The 19,490-nt window shown below is 40.7% G+C and overlaps 2 protein-coding genes across 2 annotated transcripts in view; one reads left to right on the plus strand and one right to left on the minus strand.

The window, feature by feature from the left end:
- The window catches only part of LOC138038958 (dynamin-1-like), a 30,065-nt gene extending 22,919 nt beyond the window's left edge, over positions 1-7,146 (plus strand). Inside the window, exons 19-23 of the mRNA XM_068885073.1 lie at positions 1,029-1,172; positions 2,763-2,819; positions 3,872-4,056; positions 4,901-5,023; positions 5,246-7,146. Coding sequence (XP_068741174.1) covers positions 1,029-1,172; positions 2,763-2,819; positions 3,872-4,056; positions 4,901-5,023; positions 5,246-5,321 — 585 coding nt within the window. The 3' untranslated portion in view covers positions 5,322-7,146. The remainder of the gene's footprint in view (positions 1-1,028; positions 1,173-2,762; positions 2,820-3,871; positions 4,057-4,900; positions 5,024-5,245) is intronic.
- A 4,450-nt stretch (positions 7,147-11,596) lies between these two features.
- Positions 11,597-19,490, minus strand: part of LOC138038953 (uncharacterized) — an 18,956-nt gene continuing 11,062 nt past the window's right edge. The window contains exons 7-12 of the mRNA XM_068885062.1: positions 19,221-19,395; positions 17,866-17,970; positions 16,020-16,218; positions 14,957-15,297; positions 12,876-13,082; positions 11,597-12,421 (exon numbers count right to left, since the gene is read on the minus strand). Of these exons, the coding sequence (XP_068741163.1) occupies positions 11,996-12,421; positions 12,876-13,082; positions 14,957-15,297; positions 16,020-16,218; positions 17,866-17,970; positions 19,221-19,395 (1,453 nt within the window). The 3' untranslated portion in view covers positions 11,597-11,995. The remainder of the gene's footprint in view (positions 12,422-12,875; positions 13,083-14,956; positions 15,298-16,019; positions 16,219-17,865; positions 17,971-19,220; positions 19,396-19,490) is intronic.

The following is a 19,490-nucleotide window of genomic DNA, read 5'->3' on the forward strand; positions in this document are numbered from 1 at the left end:
AAGCGAAGATCGTTCTTTTCGCAGGAGGATAGCAAAAACTGTCAGAAATCACTTGAGCACCTTCTCACCTCTCTCGCAATTGTCAAGTGACAGAGCCTTATTTATGTTACTTTGAAAAGAATCTAACAAAATCCCAGTCTTAAGAACGCCTCGTAATATGGGTCTTGGCTTGAGTTACAGTGTCGTGTGGATTTCCTCCCATCGCTAGACACCCTGTTTACAGTAGAAGCTTACAAACATTCTGCACACACAGGGGAACACTCAGCGGGGAAATAAAAAAAATCACCTCATGTAATTTGAGTAGTCTTTGATTAGCACTGTTGCGGAAAAGGAAAAAGTAATGGGCTCAAAATGTCGTGATTTAGAGAAAATTTAGCAGGACCAACCTATAGGCAAATTTTAAAGTGCCCCTGTGACCAAAATATCAATTCTTATTTTTCTTTGGATTTCAAAACTATGTTAACAAAACGCTACGCGACCAAACTTTTAAGCCTTGAATTTTCCTATTTAATGGTTCGCCATTACTAACTGTAAGTTCTTGAGAGAGCTGGATCAAGGAGAAAATGACGTCTAGTTTAAGAATACAATGCGTGTGTACGCCGCAGAATTAATATGCAGCACGGGATTTGGGCTTTCATACTTTTAAACTCGCGTTTTGCATATATAATAAGCTGCATTCGCAAGCTGAAATTTTAAGCTAGTGAGCCTTTGACGTCCATTTTCTCGGGATCCAACCCTCTGAGGTCGAATCGGTCAATTTTGAACTGGCGGGACCGTGAAATTTAAAGGTTTATCAGGAAACTAAGGTCAAAGGGCTCATGGGTGATGCAACGTATAAGAGTATTTACCCTAGTGGTTGACACCCGGTTAGGTTCTATGGGCTCCCAAAATTACACAAAGAATGTGAAGCATCCACGCTTTCTCCTTTTCGACCCATTGTCTTATCGATCGCTGCATATATGACTAGGAACTGGCCAAATATCTGGCTTCCATCACTGGTCCGTGTAATCCTTCTAATATTTTCACAGGCAGGAGAAATTGGCACCTTGGATCCTCAGATGGAAAGACAAGTGGAAACAATACGAAATTTGTCGGATTCATACTTAAAGATCGTCAGCAAGACAGTGAGGGATCTGGTACCCAAAACTGTGATGTTTTTCATCATTAACAACGTAAGCTTTGCAAAAATTCGTATTGGCAAATGGAGGAACTAGTGATGAAGTCGGCGCCGGAGAGCAACCGGTCGAATGGAGTACAAATGAAGAGAAGGAGCGCTTGCGTCTTCTCCAGACTGTAATCTTTCTCGTAACACCAGTTTTTTCGCCACAGATTCCCTGCTCCGTTTCCCACTGTCGAAGAAACCTGTTCCTAGAATAAGGAAGCGCAGCTAATCATAATGAAGAGAAAATGGTGCATTTTTTCTCATTCGAAAGCTGTCTTAGTTCCAAAGTTTGTATTGTCCGCTGAAAGATCTCACGTGACCAGGAGCTCTTCAAGTGTTAGCCTCTATCTCCACTAACTCCTTCAGTCAACCCTTTCCCGAATAAATTTATTTTTAGGAACAGTTTTTTCCCGTGATAAGTATCGTATTTCCCTTGACGCTGAGATAGTCTTGTTTTGATTGGCGTTTACAACAGTGGGCGTGCTGAATCTCCCAAGGGATGCGTTCTCTAAAGAAATGTACTCGACACAGGGTAGGCTCCTATGCCAAGTATGGAAAATAGATGCTCCCCTTGATGAACTGCTATGTCCAGACATAACTTACAATTAACAACTATACACCGAAGGGGAGGTGGCCGCTTCGCAGCGCGGTCAATATCCACTATTAGTATCACCCAACTAGTGGACTAATGCAAATTCTGCATTTTTATTGGCTACGCTACTAGAGGACTATTGTTAATAGTCCTCGAGTAGCGAAAAGTATGACGCTTTCTTTCGTTTAATTCCCAAATAAATATTTCTTTAACTTGCATTTGCTAACTTTATTATTGCCATTTCTGTCCGACTAGTTGGGTGATACTAAAACAATTAGACCCTTCGCCCTCAAGGGCCACGGGTCAATAGCCCATTCGGCTTCGCGTCATGGGCTATTGACCCGTAGCCCTTGCGGGCTACGGGTCTAATTGTTAACTAGCCACCGACACTGAGGTGAATAGTAATCTATTCAACAACACTCCCATTCATGCTCAATTGAATTAAGGAATGGGGTGAAATATCAATCAGCGGTTCCAGCTTGGCTTAGGGCTAGTCAGAAAGAATACGACCCACGTGAATCGTTAGGGGGGTGGACCGTTCCTCCGGACCAGTGTTCCGCTGGAAACAGAGCAAGAAGGGAGCGCACCTCAACCAAAGCGTATTTATAGCTATCCTATAGTGTCATGCACGTGTTTTATGCACGCCTAGCCAATAACATGCTGGCATTCCGTGTTATTTCATTGTCGCATATCATTAGGAGTGTTATGAATAGTTGTTTTTGTACTAAAATGGTGAGATAATATAGCAAAGGATATTCGGAGTTTTAGTAGCTGCTAATCAGAGCGCGTCTTTAACGCTATCTGCTGTTTTGGTATCTAATAGTAAGAACAATTACTCCAGTTGTTGCAGGGTCGGGACTTCTTTTGATCCCAGAACGTCGCTCGTGAATTCAGCTATCCAATCAAAACAGAGGGAACAAAATTTAAAACGATTTGTGTTACAGTATGGCACTCAAACTCGATTATTAAGAAGTGTGTAGGTTTTAATTTTAGATTGGTATATTTCAGGTGAAGGATTTCATCGGCCAGGAATTGTTAGCACACTTATACTCAACTGGAAATCAGGTGAGCGATACAACCATCAAGTAATGTCAAAAAGTAGACCGATTCGGCCCACTCAATGTTCTACCTAATTCAAATCTCTCGCGGGTAAGGTTCTTTGTGTGTTGTATTTGCATGATAATGTAGCATTCACATTTAAAGGATATGGAAATACTTGGAACAAAACGTTTTATTCCCAAAGGATTTGAATAGACCTTTTCGGCTTGTACATTTTGTTTTCCCAATACAGATCATGTGATAATACTCAGGAGGCTTGGTCCTTTGTTTTGTTCATTAAAAAGAGTGCATGCAGGCATGCAAACCTCCTGAGTATTATCACATGATCTGTATTGGGAAAACAAAATGTACAAGCCGAAAAGGTCTATTGGGTACAACATTGAGTTGGCCGAATCGGTCTATTACCCGTGTACGGAAAAGATTTATGTTCCGATGGTGACTCGGGGATACTCGGAAAAAAATCCGATTGCTTCTTTGCAGGAATCGAACCCTCGACCTTCTGATTACTAGTTCGGATGCTCTACCACTGAGCTATAGGAGACTCGTGGGAGCAAGGAGTCGGGGATACTCGGAAAAAAATCCGAGTTCTCCTTTGCAGGAGTCGAACCTACGACCTTCCGATTACCAGTTCGGAAGTTCCATCACGAGTCTCCTGTAGCTCAGTGGTGGAGCATCTGAACTAAGTAAAGTAAGTAAAGTAAGTAAAATCCTTTATTTAAAAGCACGATTAGCGTTTAAGCACTACATGCTTGAGGGATCGTGTATCTAATTAAGTATCTAATTACCTACGGAAAAATGAAACATAGGAAATTAATTTACTTTATGGCAAATCTGATCTCCCTAAACATCGGACTAGATTTTGCCTTTGAAAAAACTCGGAAGGTCGTAGGTTCGACGGGTTAGAAATAAGCCACAATCAAACAAGTTTATTCAAGTTTTGGAAAAAGGCGAATTTCAGCCTGACGCTTGCCGTGAGCCCGATGCTGACCTCTCTATTAGCAGTGTATTGTGTCCCGGCAATATTTTGTGGCTAATTACAACCGCTATATCATGATTAGAATGATTTAATGCAAGAGAGTGACGCGGAAATCGCTCGCCGAGAGGAAATGCTGCGCATGTTCCACAGTTTAAAGGAAGCTCTCTTGATTATTGGTGATATCGACGCAACAACAATGACAGCACCTCTGCCACCGCCTGTCGACACGGGAGACCTGGATCTGACTGACTCGTACAAGCCACAAAGGTTATTATTTGATATTTCACGGATGTTGTATTGGAAGCCAATTGTAGCAATATTCAATAAATGGATATTTCAATTCAAAGAGTCTATTTTAGTTCCATTCAACGCATAAATTTATGTTCAAGATACTTTTTTTTGGTTCAACTTGAAATATCCATTTATTGAATATTGCTACAATTGGCTTGCCATAATGTTGCCTATGTCATTTTGCTACAGTGTTACGGGAAAGCTGTTAACATGTCCCACACGAAGCATAAAATTTTTACTTTTTTTGCACTTGTAACGTGCATTTTATTCAATAAAGAAACTTCACCATGATGATTTGATGATTACCTGAATTGGACTTTTCTTTTGGGTAATTGCTAGTTTCCGGTGTAAGGTCAGCATGAGAATTTAACAGAGAATTTAACAGGCTGCCATCATTTCTCCTAAAAACGTCATTTGCCTGATTCCGAATGAAAGTAACATGAAACATGATTGGAACTGTTGGAATACACTTGAACACTATAAAAGTAAAAATGCCTGAGCTAATTTATCCATGCAAGATCCAAAATCGGCAAAGTTACCACTTTCTATTACTCGTTCTTTGCAAGAATCATTGAACATTGAATTAAGTTGCCAGTTTGAAATGTCACCGTCAACAGGTTAGTTTAAACAAAATTCCAAAAAAAGTAGGTGAACATCTATTTATTTCGTTTATATGTACATATTAATGATATGAATTTTATGAAAATGATTTTAGGTTTTGGATTAGTTTAGGGACCCTTTATAAAGCCAACATCTGGGTCCTCCTTTTCAAATTCAGTATTTTAAAAAAGTAAGCGTATTTCTTGTTTACCCCTCATAGAAACAACAGACAAACAGCTCCAAATCGGCCTTCCTCAGGAGGAAATCCTACACCCCCGTCACGTCCATCCCGTCCCGTCCCGGGGGTGCCATCCCGGCCAGATAATGTTCCGTCTGTTCCCAGGTAAGTAGATGTATCCTCACAGACTTGCGAAGCAATGGATTCACTCATTTATTGTTATTGTTAAATAACGCTTTCGATTGCCACGACGTCGAAGATCTTCAACTACCAATTTGTCAAAGAGGAAATTTGGTAACTGTATACCAGAAGTCCGATTTCGTTGGTTTATTTACTTCATGTATTTACTTTTTTTGTTAAATGTTGTTTGTCTTTTAATCATCACAGGCGACCCAATGCACCGGGAAAACCGGCTCCTGCGCCACCAATACCTGGCCGGCCTCCTGTGCCATCAAGACCTTAGACGCAAATCACATCAGTGTTAAATCGATTCAGAAAACGAACTGGACAGCTCTCACCCATTGATTCATAATGTCATTTCTCGTTTGAGATTTTGTGAGTGTAGGCCATAATAGCAAATCCGGGCAAAGCACTGAGACCTGTGGCAACCAGTTAAAGCCCTCTAAACCTCAAATAGTTGCCAAAACCCTCTCAGAGGTCTGTCGCTATTTGCAGCGTGATTATGGCGACTGGTTAAGAACACTGCTTTGTATAAATTATTTGATGTGATTGTTTTGTCCTTGCTTCCATGTTGGTGCCAAAACAACAGTTTCGTTTGTTTATACCAACCAATATGGCGGTGATGACGTAACAAGGTTATATGTCTTCCAGAGGCATTTTTGGGTACGTGGTTGCAAATTTAAACAAGTCGAATAGGAAAAAATGTCTAAATTGTCCTTATTATGAATCAAAAACTCCGCACTCGTTTTAAATGCAAAGAATCCGTGCAGACACCTGGATGTGATGATAATTATTTGCAGAAAGGAATATCGAAAACCGTGGTTTCTTCTGTGAAGTGACCTCGACATTTTGGATTGGGCCATTTTACATCTAAAAATATACTAAAAACAAATATACTAAAATTAAAAAATATATAAAATTATACTAGCTTCAGCCGTACAGCCATCCTTGTTCTTTTATTCGAGTCTGCAATCTAAATTTATTGGTTAGATCCACCAGAATCCGGCACCTTCACTTTGTCCAGTTGGCCCTTACATACTTAATGATCTGCCGCTGAGTTTCCTGGCCTCTGAATGGAAGCGAGGCTGACAGTGATAGCCTTCATGATTTAATATATAAAAGTAGACTGGTTGAGGTCTGTGTCAATTGGGGAATTTTTTCCGATTTATTTTTTTGTCCATTAAGGTACGAATTTCTTTTTTAAGCGTCTTGTTACACACAATTTGAGAAACATTGAGTTGAGAGAAAATGTCGTTACGTTTTGATAATCATTGAAGTACGAATGAGCCATCAAAACCTGAGAAATGTTTGGGGGTATGAGCACATGGAAAGGAAGCAAAGTTCCTTAAAACATGGTCATCAACGGCCTTGTCTATAGATCCTAAACTCGGACGCAGTGTGATGGACTGTAGAATGACCTTTTTTCATCATTCAATGTATAAAAAAAGCCAAGATAGCGTTAACTTCACCTATTGATATTTGTTGTACCAACCTTTGCTTGACTGTCGATTCAAAGCGTTCCCAAAGTCGTTTCTTCTTGCAGTAGTTGGCACATGCAAATGACAGGTGGAATGTTTACAAACAGATATCTCTCGTTCACCCAATTATTCTGACTTAGCTTTAGACCAACAGGGAGTATTTTCTAAGATGAAAGTATGAAAATACCTGAATTTCTTAAGGCAATATCATTTCATGATAAAGTTTTCCAACGAAGAGAGCTCCTTTACAATCAAGGCTTTTCTAATACAGCGAATGATGTTATTTTCAAAAGTTCTCGACGCTCTGACGTCATCGTCTTTAAGGTCCCCGTTTTTTCCTGTCCTCGCTAAGCGTTTCCAAAGAAATTTCGTCGACGATTTTGGCGTTGTAGTGGGGATGATAGTAATTAATCGAAAACGTTTCCAAACGATAATGCAGCGTGGAAGGAGCCCAGAGTGAACTAAATTTGTCTGGAATTTTGTACACAGCAACGTTTGTGCAATTATTGCTTTTATTTGGCTTCGCACCAATCTCTTAAACAATCTCGTACTCGTTTAGAAAATATAAATCTGTTCTAAGACATTCATGTAAATAATAACACTAGAACATTATTAAAATTCAGACGAAAACGGAAGTGTTATTGATTTCTGATGAAAGAGGTTCATAATCGGGAATTGAAGAAATGGTCATGCGCTTCTCGATGCTAAACCTTAGCGCCCCTTATCTCCCCAATCTCTACTTGCGCAAACCCAAGAGAAATCGAAAGCAATGCCTACGCAAATTTTATGGGGAGCGAAAGAAATGTATTATGTGCACACGTCTAGACTATAGGTGGTTTGCTACCAATCTCTAGCGACAAAGATCACAATGGTGCAATGTACAAAATAAAATGCTGGTAAACCAACAAAAGAAGCTAATGACAAATCCTTTGTTTTCGTCCACCTACATGGCGGCGATCACGTAACATGAAAACCACCTATTACGAGACCCGGAGGGTCTTAAATAGTAACTGATTGGAATTCCTTAGCTTTTCGAATGTGGTAGATAAGCTATAGTAACAAATTCACACTCATTCAAGGCACTATGGCTTACGCTAATGAGATATGGGAGGAAAAACCTTGCATAAGATATAGAGTGGAAGTATAAATGTGGGAATGGTAGCCACGTCGCTGGATACCAAAAAATCATCCGGAGAACTGTGCACCTGTAGATCAGTTAGAATTGTTACGGACCTTCCTGACCCGGCAATGTCTGGCGATGTGGCTTCGAAGGGGCTAGTATGCGGCAACCTCGGACTGCGCATAAGGGAAGGAAGGGTTACGTTTTTACAAACGTTGGCCGTGTGCTGTAGCACTGATATTTGAACAGACTTAACTGATTAGAGTGTAATGTGAAGTGCTAAGCGTCTATACCCCATGTGAGCGTTAGCCCTACTGATGGAAATGGGCCCACACAAGGACAGAGAAAAACTCTGACTAGGGTGGGAATTGAACCCACGACCTTCGGGTTAGATCAGCGCTGCTCTAGCGACTGAGCTACAAGGTCGGACGGGAGCAGGCCGTGAGAACTGAAGATGTTAAAGTTACGGCCATGAACATGTACAAGTACAAGGAAAGGTTACGTTTTTACAAACGTTGGCCGTGTAGCACATATTTCAACAGACTTAACTATTAGAGTGTAATGTGAAGTGCTAGTTTTGTACCCCATATGAACAATGTGAGCGTTAGCCCTACTAATGAAATGGGAGCGTTTGGAGCTTGTGTCATAATAGCTTCAGCGACATTGGCGAAAAAAAAACCAAGGGAAAACCATGCCGCAGCACACAACAGAGCCCGGGTGGAAATGAGAGAGAATGAGTTTACCGCGAGAGGTGGCTTAAAAAGGATAGGATAAAACCCTGGGGAATAGCTAGAAGGGGCGTCGAGCATGCTATGTAAATTTAACCATGTAGCGAGAAACGCTAGGGTCACCTCGCAGCTCTTACAAGGTCTCACCTGATTGGAGACCACCCTTGAGGTTTAACAAAAGAACAAATAACAGAAACAATGGACCCTAGGCCTAAAACAAAAGGGCCATTGTTTCTGTTACCCTAGGCCTAAAACAAAAGAGCCATTGTTTCTGTTATTTGTTCTTTTGTTAAACCTCAAGGGTGGTCTCCAATCAGGTGAGACCTTGTAGGAGCTGCGAGGCTACCGAAACGCTAAAGATATGTTGTGCCTTATGAATGTCTCGTAGGTCCCGTCTCCAATAATCCCTGTAATCATCAACTGTGTGTTTTCTTCTCAACGATCTTTACACCGGCCATACACTATTTGTTTCTTGCGTTTGCAAAGTAAATGTGGTTCCCGGTGAAAGTGATTGATGACCTTGCAAGGTGCCCTTCCATCTTCCTACACGAGTGCGATAGAAAGGAGGCCTCTGCTCGCAAGGACGATTTCATCGAGTTATTTCCCGGTAGCCATGTAAAGATTTCCAAAGTTTTTGCGGTGTATAAATCGGTTACGAATCGTGAAAGAAGAAAAGCAAAATTGCGCGGGGCAATCAAAAAATTTGCCTTTCTTTTGTTTAAAAAAGGCCAAATTATCAGCTTAGTTTGGTTTATCGTCTTCGCCATGCAGAAGGGGTCACCACAAGAACTAGCGCCATTTATATCTGCATACAATACGGAACCTCATGACATCATCTTAGAGAACAGTGTCTGGCCATGGGTTCCCACAGAAAAGGGTTTAACGATAAGGCCTTGGATTACGTCCTCATCCGAGAAAAGACTTCCCTTCCTCGGTTCCCCACTAATCTTTTCAAATGTTATTTTGTTAAAGTGCTACCATGATCAAAAAATCACCTCCTTTTTTTCCTTACATTCTGAAAGTGTGATTGCTTAACTCTTGGCTGACAAAATTTTGAGCTTTGATTTTTATCCAAAGGTTGTTTACTTTGAGTGTAGGTTTTGGACTTCACGGTCCGCCTTAACTATCGATCTAAACTGATCGATTGGACCTCAGGGGGTTGGATCTAGGGAAAAGTGACGTCATTTACTCACTAGCTTAATACTTCAGTGTGCAAACGCAGCTTACTTCACATGCAAAACAGGAATTTTAAAGTCTGAAAACCCGAAACTCCCGAGTCTTTGACGTCAATTTCTCCTCGATCCAGCTCTCTCAAGAGCAATTGCGGACCATTAAATAGGAAAATTCCAGTCAAAATAAACAGGTTTCTTTTTTTAAAAAATAAAAGCTTAAAACTTGGGTGACTTACTGTTTCGTTAAAATAGTTTTAAAATCCAAATAAAAATATAAATTAATGTTTTGGTCATAGTGGCACTTTAATTTATAATTGAAGTGCGATTTGTAGACGAATAAAAGAACTGAGTGCTCCTCGCACTTAGCAAGACAATTTCAGCAATTGGCCTTATTCGCGATAGCCGCCATGTTGGTTTTCAAATTGTCCTGCAAATTAGCCATGTGTTATGCTGGGGGCGTAACCATTGAAAATAGGCAAATTGCGGAAAATCGGCTTGTCGACATCTTGACATAACATTGCTAAAAGTACATTTTAGAATTTAGAATTAAGTGCCTTTAATAATAATTTTATATCTTTGATTTCCTTCGATATTTTGACTTTCCACATCGTTATCTGCTCATTTTTCACTAAAAAAACATCGAAGTAACTTGTGTAATCATTCTATTTTACTACTTAGGTGAGAAACATTTAATGACCGTGAAACAGATCATCTGTGTGGCTAAGATGTTCGTTATAACCTCTCGAACTTGTGTTGTTTGCCTCCTTAGAAACGTGTAGCTAATTTGCATGATAATAGCAAATCCAACATGGTGGCCATCGCATATAAGGTCTATTGTCGCTTTTTATACACCTTATTCCAAAATGGCCCCTGATTTATGCGGCTTCAAATTGGCCCTTGTTGCCTCGTTCCAGATAAAATATTCTTTTGAATTTTAAGCTTAAGAACGAGACATCAAGGGCTTATTTGAATAAAAACAAAAGAATCATTTAAATGGCGGCCATTTTGGAATAAGGTGTATAGACACCTGACAAATAGCCCATTTCAGAGTTGCTCTATGCCTCAGTTTCAAAGCGAGTTCTCGTGCACAACCATTCAAATGGAAATGAGTTGCGTATTCTTATGCAAATCAAACTCATTTCCCTTACAATAGTTGAGCACCAAGACTCGCTTCGAAAGACCTCTGCGATGCCTGTGCAATGCTCTGGGCCGGCATCGCATAGGTCATGGGTTCGAATCCCGTTGAAGACAACTAAATAGACCAATTTCGATAGATCAAGATTCAGTCCTAAACAAACGGCGCCACCTCGAGGCTTGGAAGACCTTAGACAGCAATGACCAGAACCAAGGTTGCTAACCAGCGGTTTTCGTAAAAAAAAAATGGTTTGCCAGGGGTGCTCAGTCTCGCGGGCTCAGAAAACCTTGGTTGAGGTCATTGTTATTTAAGGTTTTTCTCGAGGCTCTTGGAAATAAAAATAAGGATTTGAATGAGTTTATTCCCTAGAGCCTCAAGATGATGCCTTATTTTAACATATCGAAAGTGGGCTATTTTTCAGTTGTCTACAAAAAGCGACAATTGCTTAAATTGTCTAGTTTAGTGCGAGGATCACTCAGTTCTCTCATATGTTTTGTTCTTGCATAATTCACTTAGATTTACGTTCTTGTAGTTTTAAGCTTGAAGCACTTTTAACGGGAATATTTGGGTTTGGGTTTTTAACACTTTCATTTCCAAGATCAATACGTTCATTCTCCTAACTAGCACCATACATTTGTTTTTTTGGTTAGTCATAAGAATTTAGTGTTATATCAAGATCACACTTCTTCATTCTCAATACCTGTCTGACTGACATTTCATTGAAATTGTGAGGAGAATTTACATTCTGATCAGTCCTGGGAGTCAAAGGGTTAACTATTAAATATTTTTATAACTGGCGAGTTTTACACGCGTTCAAATAATTGGGATAGTTATCGGGGGCAGTGGGGAGTTTTATCCATTGCAGAGTGCAACTACTTTGATTTCTGCTGTGAAAAACAAGTCCTGTGATTTCGTAGCGTCAGTCCTCTTAAAACAAAATGTTTTATTTTTCGCACAAGCATTTCCCAAAGCATTGCTCTTTAACATTAAGAGGAAGAGGGGAAATTAAACCCGTACCCCTCTTCAAAATGCCGCTGTTTCACTCGAAGCTTGCTCTGAGACGCATTGGCCCAAACTTCAAAAAATTGCAAGATTGGTCAATTATCCAATGCACGTCACTATGTGACGTTCATTAGTGCTCTTACATCAAACATGGTTCTCTTTTCCTCCTTCGATCCCTTCACGATATTATTTTAAGAACATTTCTTTGGGTTCTTAGCCTACCTCTACAACTTTACGTCAGATAGTCTAAAAATTGCCAACTTTGGCTGAATATGGAAATAGTCTCCACCACACATGTCAGTGGGGTGCCGTGTCTAATCTACTACAGTCCTTGTTGTCCACTTGGGCTTTGGATAAGAGACACAGGCACGGCTTGAGCAACTGTCGACTGAGGGGAGACTGGGAGAGTGACAACTTGAGGTTGTACAGCACTTAAAATATGAAACGCGTCAGTGGCAAACAAACTTTCCGTATTCAAAGGTGTTGCCTGGGTGGCCGTTAGGTTCCCTTGCAAGGTCGCTGTTGGCAACGTGTTTGAAGTTGCTATGGTAATAGTGACATTAGGTTGTGTGTCTTGACATTCAGGTTGCTGATTAGTTTGTTGTGTTACAGCCGTTTGTTGTGCATTGTGTTCTTGCTGTTGCTGCTGTTGCGTTTGTTGTGGTGTCGTCTGCTGGAGCTGTGCTTGCTGCTGCGGTTGAGTTGTCGACGAGTGAATTTGCTGTACTGGCTGAATCTGATGGACAATCTGAAGAACGATAAAAAAATAGACCAAATATATAATCCATGAAGTTTTAACGCTCCGTGTCAGAGGAAAACTGTACATGTGTACACACCGAAACCCTGGCGCTCAGAGTTCTAGCATTTTTTCCAAAAGAAATCAACCAAGATCCCTAGTCCCTGATCCAACTATTTTGTAAGACGCAAAATCGAGTTAAAAAAAACGTCTTCATGGAATACGAAAACGTTTAGCAGCCATTTTTCTTTTTAACCTAACCGCAGCTCAAGTTGGTTTTTAGTTTTGGATAGTTGGCACACATTTGACCTGTTTCAAGACTAGGAATTATTAACCGTGTTTTAGTTATTGCGAAAATGAGAATTGCCCTTATGAAATGAAACTCTTTGTCAAGGTTCCTTATTAACCAAAGTGATATGTTACTGATGAAGAAAGCAGCACGAAACGCTGCTTAATTTTGACTCACTTGAGCCTGAAGTTGCTGTGTGGCCTGTTGCTGTAGCTGCTGCGTTTGCTGCAATTGTTGTTGCAGCTGCTGCTGCTGTTGCTGCAGTTGTAGCTGTTGGTATTGCAGTTGTTGGATCTGCTGCTGGTATTGCAATTGCTGTTGCTGGAGTTGTTGTTGGACCTGCACTTGAAGTTGAGGTACTTGAATCGGTTGCGTGGTTTGAATCTGGACAAGGTAAGGACAGCAACTCTGTTTGGTATCCTACGTCTTTTCCTCGTTCACGATGTACATATTATTTTATGTAATTACAACATACAAACTACTGAAAAGCTTTAGCCTGGATTTGTATCAGTGTAGATTTCCTACAGGGTTGTATTGACGAGACATCATGGAGTTCTAGATCCACATCACGACGTCATCGGACTTTTACACTATGCAATATTGAAGATGACTTGGAGACTTCCACGTTAACAAATTATCTGAGTCTAAAGTCTCTGATGCTGCAAATCTTTGATTTTATGAGTTTTGACTTTATGAGCCTTATAGAAAGACATAAAAAAGATCCACAAGTATCCTGAAGTCACACTTCGCTCTAAACGGTTTGCATTTTTCAGTCTTGATCAAGCAGACAAACACGATCGTTCCATAATTAAAACGATTACACTGCTGTAAATGGGGTGCAGGTATGGCGCAGTGGTGAGAGCACTCGCCTCCCACCAATGTGGCCCGGGGTTCGATTCCCAGACTCGGCGTCATATGTGGGTTGAGTTTGTTGGTCCTCTACTCTGCACCGAGAGGTTTTTCTCCGGGTACTCCGATTTTCCCCTCTCCTCAAAAACCAACATTTGACTTGATTTGTGTTAATTGTTAATTTAAATTTACAGTGTCCCCAATTAGTGATTCAGCGCTAGAACGACTAGACACGTAAATAAAGTCCCTTTTTGAAAAGGACAGATCTTAAAGTGCCCCTAAACCCAAAATATGTTTTTCACTAAAATGAATCTTTGCACCTGTTCGAAACGCATCGCGGCCATTTTTTTCATTTTTCTAACAAATCCTGCCATTTTATAGGCTTCGAAAGTTGCGAAAATCCAAGCAGCATCTTTTGTTCACGACCGAGTCATAAGGGGAGTGGGTCTATTCCTGATTTGACGTCACAATCTACTTTGCATGCATTTTTACAAAGATTTACTGCAATGTAAATCAGTTTTTGACGTCAAATCAGGAATAGACCCACTCCCCTTCTGACTCGGTCGTGAACAAAAGATGCTTGGATTATCGCACCTTTCGAAGCCTATAGAATGGCAGGATTTGTTAGAAAAAGGAAAAAAAATGGCCGCAATGCGTCTCGAGCAGGTGCAAAGATTCATTTTAGCGAAGAAAATATTTTGGGAGTTAGGGGCACTTTAAAGACATTAAAGAGACCTTTTTTCTTAAACCAGACAGCTTGAGGTAACTGAAAGATAAAGCAGTAGAGATGGCACCAAACTGCATAGGAACTCGAGATTTCTGCAGAAATATCAGTTTCTTACCTTCTTTCCTAAAGCGATTTTTCGTAACATGGCAGTGAAAACACTGATAGATAGATCTCTCTTCTTTTCTACCAATGCCGTGCCGTGTTTAAGTAATAGAGACCTTTACCATGTACATAGTATAGTAATGTGTGTTTTCCTTTCCTGCGCACACGCATTGGATCAGCAGGTCGAGGAGTATACAGTAAGCATGACCAGAACGCAGTCATATAATTGTCATCCAATCAACTAAGCTCGCTAGAGCGGTTTTCAATTGAGTGTCGAAAGTAATTAGATAATTACTTTGGTTTATGATTACTTCACTCAGTGATTGGTTCAACGTTTCAACCAATCAGAAGTGAAACCAAAACCAATCGTGGCTCACGAGTGCACATTTTCCTGCGCTTTGTGTCGGCTACGTGTAATTACTTCGAGTTTTGATTAGTTCGCTGGATTGTCTCAGTCCTTTTTGATTAGCCAAAGTAATTACTTTGGTTTTGGTTTTACGACACTCAATTGAAACTCGCTCTATTGTATTATATCGAGTAATGCAACATTGTACGTACTTATTGAAGGGATGGTACTCACCTGAATGGGAGCGGGTTGCACCTGAATCGAGCCATTGGCAAACGTCACAGTTGGAAGAAGTTGCGTCTGAGCGAGCTGCGAGCTGTTCACCGTGGAAAGCGCAGACATGCCAGATGATGCTGATGGCTGCATCATCACAGCTGACAGACCCGCTGAACTGACTGCAGCTTGGAGAATATTGACTTGTGGTATTGCCTGCTGGATTTGCTGCAAGGCTACTTGTTGCACGGTCTCTGTTTGTACTTGCTGCTGAGATATTGGCTTTTCTTTGGGTTTCTTGGGTTTAGGATTCTCCTGCCACCATTTGATGAGGCCATGCGAGGGAGGTTCGCGGTCTCCACCTAAAATTGAAAGGAAATAAAACAAACGTGGAAGACATGATTTTCTTCAACGTTGACTCGGGGATGCTCGGGGAAAACTTCGAGTGCTTCTCAGAGTGCCACAGTGGAACATGCGACCTTCCAAATGTTCTTCAGAAAAGTCCATATAGCCCAATTTCGGCTTATTAAAACATATTTTTCAACAAAACTCAATCAAATCCCCGTTTTATTCCCCAGAACGCAGGAATCATTATTAACATTCCAAACTGACATTTTTAATATGTCGAAATTGGTCTATTGGTTTGACTAGTTCCAACTGCTTCCAAGACTCAATCGGCTGCTGCATGGGGGGCGGCAGGTTCCTTTATAAAATTACATAGACTAGATGTTTGTTAAATCCTTGGCTTCTCACTGGACTACATGTAATACACTGTAGCCCTATTCGCATGTTAGTACCCTCTTGATTACCAAGAGAGAAAAAAGAGTTCAGGCAGGCTTAAAAGACTTGGTTTACTTACCCTTGGTCTGTGTGAAATAGTTAAAATCCGAAAATGTAACCCAAGCAAATGAAATATTTACCGGACCTTGAGACCATAAAATTTGGTCCACCTGGGATACAACCTCTCTCTAAAGACTGGTTCCTTTGTCTGCACTAACCATGCAGGTGGTGGTAAAGTTTCCACTTAGCTATATATAGTAGCAACTTAAACACGGCACACAATCACTATCTGTTCTCAACTTGCCTGTTGCTTTCATCTGTTCATTGACTCTGCCGATTGTACTATGACTACAGCCTGTCACCCAAGAAATGAACTTATAACAATTGGATCGAGCTCCTCCTGAAGGAGTCAACATCTCGGCCAGCACTCTCCGCGCCTCAGTCTGCCCTGACACTGCTCTGTCTCGCCACTGTTTCAGAAGGTTCGAGTGAGTTAGTCCAATCTGTAAGAGAAAGAAATAAAAATATATCGATGTTCCCATCAAGGGATTCAATAATCGATACAGTAATTGTGGACTCCACAGATTTCCCAGTTTTACCAGTGTTAACCATAGACGATGCTCTCCGATTCGCGACAAACATGTATCTCACGCGAGCCAGCCACGAAAGTCCACTGGATTCCCTCATGTGTGTTTTATTACTAATTCCACTCACATATAATTCCTGACATAGAAAGCTACAATCATAGACAAAAGTAGTTGGGAGGGTTATGTAAATGAACCACACCAGAGCTGTATTGCAACCCGCTTCTGTTAAACCTCACAAGAAATAGTTTCACTTTCTCTTACATAGCCCCCCTCTCCCATATTCAATGTTGGAAGGTAACTCAACAATTTCCCACTGAAACCATTCAGTTTTGCACAACATTGAAGGAGGGGGGAGGGGAGACTAGCAACGAAGACTTCAAAAGTGCTAACCTTCCCAACAGTTTTGTCTAGGATTGTAGTTAACAGGAAACCTAGATGTTGGAACATTTCTGGGGAAACTATGATTCGCGTTTGCAGCGAAAGGCCAACGCAACGGGCTTCTTGTTCCGCAGTAGAATCATCAATACAATCTTATTTCAACTTATTTCTCTTTCTTCAACACTCATTCCATATCTGTGGCTAACAGGCAAGAGATAAAAAATCAGACGAGTTAAACTTGAGCAATTTGCCGCCTGTCTCTAGCGCGAACGTTACACAAGGAGCAAGGAGCAAGGATGGCACAGTCGGTTAGTGCGCGGCCTTGGTGCAAGAGGTCCTAAGTTCGATTCCCGGATCTCGCATCCTTGTTTCGACTCCTTTCCTTTGCGTGTAGCTAGTAGCTTTAAATACCCGTAAAACGGAGCACTGATGGAGAGGGGGGAGTAAAATGAGCGACAGTTTAATTACTGTTACGAGTTATCGACGTTAAATAAGGTCTACTTTAATTAACTTTACTTTACTTTACACTGTACTCTTTACAAAACCCTTTTGTTGAAGCAATACATGAATAGGGCACTGCACGGCCTTTCGCATTATACCTGACTTCGTCTCATCTACAGGCCCAGACAATGGCACTGGTCTTCATACTGCACAAAGAAGTCTGAACGAATGTTCATTGCAAGCCCGAAGTGACCCAAGTGGACATAAAAGGGGCACTGTCACGCTAGATTTACTGTTTTTAGGTCAAAACTGTGTAAAAATCTAAATTAGTACTCTAACTCATACGTATAACATTCCTAACAAGTCACTGAGATGATACAAAATATAATATAGCACAAAGAGCTATTTGTATTTAACTTTTGGCGACTTTCAGAGGACAACGTCTCCAAACTCGAAACCACTGGCCAAAATTGTTAAAGTTTCAAGCCATTTCCATCCCATCCATCCTTGGTTTGCAAACAACAAAAAAATGCTTCAGTGCATCTCAATGGCCATTGGCAACAAAACTACAGCTTTATTTTTTGGGTTTCATCCACGCAAAAACGTCTCATAGTGTTTTGAATTTTGACTAAAATAGCGTGACACTGCCCCCTTAAGCACGACAGATTGTTTCAAACAGCTTGGCCGACAAACATTTACTGAACAGACCAGATTAAGGCTTAAGCTTAATTGCCTTTTACTCACCATAACACAGTTATCCACACAGCAACGTTCCTTGGGAAGATCTTCAATCAATTTAAGTTTGCCCAAGGCAGCCTTTCCTTTCTGTCTTTCAACACGAAGGGGTTTCTTCAAGAGAAAGAGAGAAGACGAAAAGACAATCCAAGATATTGAAAAATTAATTAATAAAAGTATGGACAGTTGTGCAATGCGTCTTGAGCTTGAGGAAAAAGTGGTAATGATAACGGAAATGACGACCATGATGCTGATGAATAAATGCTTTCCAAGGTAAAAACGTGAAGTTGGAAAGCGTCTTCATTACGGTTCGAACCATATTTATCATGTTAATGATCTCTCCTGGTACTTCAAGAGTAAGCCTTTTGTTCACAAGAATTGCAGCAATTTTGTTCAGTATATGCAAATTTGTACCTTTGCTATAAATCCAACTGATTTGGTTTTTGAAGTTCTCTCGCCTTCCGAACAGCCGTTCATCTTGTAGCCTAACTTTGATCCTATATAGTATATCAAAACTTTAATCCTCGGAGTTGCGCGATGCGTCTCATTTCAATCAAGGACTACGCTTTCCAGTGGTTTTTTTGACCCGATGGCGGGCGACGTATTATTCCAGTGTAATTTTTTTCTTTCTGCTTTCTTTCCCATTATTTTTCGTTATGTTTTCATGAACAATATTTTTAGTTTGTCATTTTTTCGATGATTGTATTTAATCTTTAACGCTTTCTTATATTAGATTTAGTACATTTAGTCCAGATGTTCTATATTTTCATTGTTTGTCATATTTAATTGTAACGAGACTTTGATAATTCCTTGTCTTTTTTCGTACAATTTGTCTTCATATTGAGTAAACGCTGGTTTCCGCTGTACTTAGGTACCCAGCACACTCACACTCCGTTTGTCGTAGTGCCGTTTTAATTATTGCCTTGCTTTGCGAGCTGTGCGTAGGGTAGTAATAAACGACTGCGGCAGCTGATCCAACTACAGTATCGCTCAAAAGTAAGTTTAATACCCCCTCGCGTCGCGTTTCCTGCGCGACGCGATAGCGCTGCCGATTCCTGTCGCGCGCGACGCGACTCGCGTGGCGCGAAAGTAACCGAAGCGCAAATTTCTGGCCTAAATAAAGAACTGGTGTGTTACACTGTAGCCTGTACACATTTTCCTACACGAAAACGACTTCAAAGACCTGGTCCAAATTCAAATAACAAACATTATAAGGCTATACCGTTATCATCACCAGCATCATTCATTCATGATTGCCTGGTATTGCGTCATCATCACCAGCATCATTCATTCATGATTGCCTGGTATTGCCTTTGAAACTAGCCTTCCTTACTGTAATTGGAGCAAACTTTTAAAGCACTCACTGCAGGATCAGTCTTCAGCCTCTTGTGTAAGAAATTGTTAGAGTAAAGTAAGACACGCTGAGTTGCTCTTTCACACAGCTTCAGTTCATTGCGAAGGTACTTCCTCTTTTCCAGCACATATTCTTCAAATTCCCCCGACTTTCTTTGTCCATTACCCAGGCCAATGTTTTTAGACCTAACAAAGGAAGTAATATAGGATGACCGCAAGCAACCAGTCAGGAAAAATAATTACTCATTCTGAAGCAACATTCCCCATGCAACAGTCAAATG

This window comes from Montipora capricornis, chromosome 2, assembly GCF_036669925.1.
Source record: "Montipora capricornis isolate CH-2021 chromosome 2, ASM3666992v2, whole genome shotgun sequence".
NCBI classification, from domain to species: domain Eukaryota; kingdom Metazoa; phylum Cnidaria; class Anthozoa; order Scleractinia; family Acroporidae; genus Montipora; species Montipora capricornis.